This window comes from Monoraphidium neglectum, assembly GCF_000611645.1.
Source record: "Monoraphidium neglectum strain SAG 48.87 unplaced genomic scaffold scaffold01142, whole genome shotgun sequence".
NCBI classification, from domain to species: domain Eukaryota; kingdom Viridiplantae; phylum Chlorophyta; class Chlorophyceae; order Sphaeropleales; family Selenastraceae; genus Monoraphidium; species Monoraphidium neglectum.
In genome coordinates, this window is record NW_014012486.1 from 2,132 (window position 1) to 6,049 (window position 3,918).

At 63.4% G+C, this 3,918-nt stretch overlaps 1 protein-coding gene across 1 annotated transcript; it reads left to right on the forward strand.

The window, feature by feature from the left end:
- Positions 1–252: 252 nt before the first annotated feature.
- MNEG_6799 (hypothetical protein) lies at positions 253–2,958 on the forward strand (the record flags this gene model as incomplete). Its single annotated transcript, XM_014044726.1, has 5 exons — positions 253–500; positions 712–966; positions 1,345–1,546; positions 1,896–2,111; positions 2,845–2,958. 5 exons carry the CDS (start codon positions 253–255, stop codon positions 2,956–2,958), a joined length of 1,035 nt encoding a protein of 344 aa, XP_013900180.1.
- Between the last annotated feature and the right edge of the window lie 960 nt (positions 2,959–3,918).

Below are 3,918 nucleotides of genomic sequence, written 5' to 3' on the forward strand. Positions count from 1 at the left end.
CCCAGCCAAGCAGCAATGTGCTCGATTTATTCGACGAAATACGTACACCTTAGCACGCCCTCACTGCCCACAGCTGCGGCTGCTGCCGTTACGCCAATCGTAATGGTTGGAGGGTGTCACCTTTCGCGCCCGATGCCCGCCGCCGCCGTCCCGCGTACCACCCAACACGCCGCCTGGCCTCCGCCCCGCGCCCCCGCCCCTTCCCCCCCCCCACCCCGATAATTGCAGCATCAGAGCTGCGACGAGGGGCACATGCAGCGTTTTCTGGCGAAGCTCGAGGCTGTTCTGGAGTCTGAGGAGCTGTCGCCCGGGCTCATCAACTTCATAAAGCACGCCGCGGGCTCAGCCCTGCAGGACCTTTCCCTTCCCGACGACGCGACCAGCAACAGCGTCATGAACAGCGGTGCCACCGGCGGGTCGCAGTCGGCGGCCGCGGCAGGAGCGGACGCGCAGGGCTTTGAGGCACTGGACCTGCAGCTGCGCTTTGCGCATGACTGCCAGTGAGCTGGGGCCCGCAGGCAGTGAGGCGCCATCAGGAGGGAGCGTGATTTGGCTGCACACAGCACCGCCGCCCCGCCCTAGGGCTGGTGCATTACCAAGGTGCAGCCGCCTGCGCCCCGCCAGTCTGCTGGGCCGTGAGCCCTGCCAACCCCGCTGGCTGCCTCAACAGCGCTGCTCCGCCTCTGTCCCCTGCCAACCGCACTCGCGCAGGGCCAAGGGCTGTGCTGACGCCGCCTGCCCGCTCTGTGAGCGCAGCCCCGACCGCCCGTGTAGCCGGCAGTTGGACCGCAGCTTTGTGGTCGGCGACCGCCTGGCTGCTCGCTGCGGCGGCTCGCTGCGGTTGGAGCTGGTGCGCCGCTGCTCGGGGGAGCTGTACACCGGGGCGCTGCCCGATGGCCTGTACCTCGAGCTCCGAGTGGTGGAGGGGGCGCTCTACGAGAAGCGCTTCGCTGATCAGGCCTACGGGTGAGAGTCAGCAGGCCTCCCACGATCCAACACGGCTGTGCTGCCCAAGCGCCCGACGTATTCTCACGTGTCTTGTTTACCGCGGAATTGGGGAGCCGCTCCGGCCGTACACACCTGCCTTGATTGGGTCTGCGTAATTCCCGGACTAGGAGTAGTCCTTTTGCGGCATCAGCCGGAGCGTCCGTCGTCAAAGTCGTGCTGTGTGTGAGGCATGATCGTGTGAGTGTGCGACATGGTGTGAGCTCTCAGGTGTCCCGCCCGTTGTCTTCCAGGCCCCTCAATAATCCCTTCCCCCCCTCCAAGCCATTGGAGATGCCCCGCTGACGATGACCAGCCATCCACTCTCTTCACTGTGCCCCTGACCGCACGCACGCTCAGGCTGGCGCATGCCAGCGAGGCAGACATAGAGGCCATCAGCCTCCCCCCCGCAGCAGCCAACGGAGGCGCCCTGCTTGCCCTAGGCCTCATGGATAGCCGGCCGTCGTCCGACTTGAGCTGCGGTGGTCGCAGCGGCCGGGGCGGCGTGACAACCCTGGACATGCAGATCCTGCACGGCTTCGCCATGCTGCCAGAGCTTCGGGTGCGCGTTGGTCTGCCTGCGCACGTTCGGTGCCGATCGCCTGCATGCTCGCTCGCTCGCAGCTTTGTCGCCGGCCACACCGCGCTCTGCAGCAGCATGGCACCTGTGCATCGGCGCGACACACACGGCAACAGCGGCACAGCCATGCCCTATTACGACAGAGCGAGGCTCGTAGCCATCCACCTGCCCCTGCGCGTTCAAGATTTTTTCCCTCCCTCCCGCAACCTACCGCAACTGCCGCCCCTCCGCCTTCAAGATTAATGCCAGCGGCGAACAGCTTCTGAAGGGAAAGGGCAAGAAGCCTCAGTTCAGGATCCTCGTCCGTGCCCGCCTCCGCGGGTCCGTCGAGGCCTTGGGCAAAGCAACTGAAGTGACTGCTGCCGCCATTGCGCCGCTGACCAACGTGCGACCGGCGATCAGCATGGGCTTTGCCGTGGCCTCGGCGCGCATGAAGGGCGATGTGAAGGTGGAGCTTCCGCTGACGACCGGCAAGGTCAAGGGGATCGTCAACCTCGGCAAGGCGGCTTGCGCCAAGCTCAAGGACCTGCGGGCAGCGGCAGCAGAGGTACGGGACCGAGGGACAGGGACTTGGGCTGAGCCTGGATAATTCCTTGCGCTTGTTATGCTTTGCCTGGCCCCTTGCCGTGCCTTCTGCCCCCCGGCCCCCTGCCTCCCGGCCCCCTGCCTCCCTCATCATACTCTTCCCTCCCTGCTTTGCTCGCACCTCTCATATTCACTAAAAGAAAGTCTTGTAGCAACCCTAAGTTATTTGTGGCAGAGGATCACATTGCATTGCGTGTTTGAGCTGCGCAGGACACCGCTCATCACACCACACTGTTCAGCTACGAGAGGTGGTGATTCAATCGTATCTGCCTTAATGCAATACTTAAATGATTGAGCGCCCTGGCGTTCGCCCTGCCCTACCTGACCACCTTTTGACAGAAAAACATGGAGCTGCAACTTCCTGCCGGCTGCACGACTGCGATCACGCACGTCGGGCAGCTGAAGAGCTTGCTTGCGCTTGCGCCTGCGAACAGCGTCCTGCGAGGCCAGGTGACAGCGCCCAGCGCATGGGGGAGGCATGTGTCTCGAGCGCTTCCCGTTCACCACCCCCGATCCAGGGTCTGCCCTCCCCCCCCCACACACAAAACCACGGGCCTGCTGGTCACCATGCCAGCAACAGCGCGCAAGGATTCCTGCATCCGGTCAACAGCACGTCACCACCATGTCCACCCAACTAACGCAAGTAACACTGCGTGCCACCACCCCCGCTCCCTCTGTTCCCCACAAAACCGCAGCTCCAGAAGTTGCTGGCCCTGGGCGAGGACGCATGGGAGGAGGTGGTGGAGCACGTGGGCCAAGCCGTCGAGCCAGACACCCGCATGAGGGCGTGGTTTGAGGGCACAGGGTGAGGACGACATCGCCCACTCTAGCACACAGACGCGTGCGTTGGCCTGTCGCTGTACGTACCGCCAGATGCTGGAAATTCTTAACAGGGCCCGCATCCACCATTGCAAGTTTGAAGTACTCCCTGCGACCTTTCGCCGGCGCTTGCTGCTCTCAGGTCGATGGAGCGTGGGCTGCTGTTCTTGTGCGCCCAGGCCAAGGTCAACCTGGACCGCCCGGCAGGCGAGCGGGGTGACTTGCACAGCTTGAAAGATCTAAATCGGGGTGGCTCAACCCCCATGACATCCGGCCCCTTGAATGCCTGTTCGTCTAATGCGTTATACAGATTAGGCACTCTGTGTGGTGGTCCCCACCCTTCATGGGTCGCCCTCTTGCTGGCTGCAAAGGTTTGGCAAGGAGTTGAGCGCAAGCTTGCATGCACCTCTGCTCATCCCGCGCCCGCCTGCGGCGTGCTTTACCCAGGCCTCCTTCTGCGCCGCGGCGCGCTGGTGGACGTAATCCCGGCGCAGCAGCAGACACCAGACCAGCGCCAGGAGGAACAGCGCCTGCGCGCGGCCGCGCGCGAGGGCTGGCGGGCGGCGGCGCACCCCGGGTGGTTTTTGTCGCATGTCGACTCGGAGGACTTCTGCAAGGTGCGTGGAGGGCTTCACAGGCCGCACTTGTTTCAAGGCTGCCACAAACGACTTGCCTTTCCGGCTCCCACTTGAAATAGTTCGCGGAACCTGCACCCGCTTTTGGTCCAAACAGCTGCACCCGGTACACTCGCATCTGTGCAGGAGGGGGGGCTGTCACGCGCCATACCATTGGCAGAACTTGGTGGGACCCTGCCCAACGCGCCACAATTGCTGGAGATTGTGAGGGGTGAGTGTGCTAGTGTTACTTTTTAGTTAACGTGGACTCGGTGCATACCAAGTCATAGCCCACATGCCTCCCATCACGATTGGAGCAGAGATACAGGAGGTATC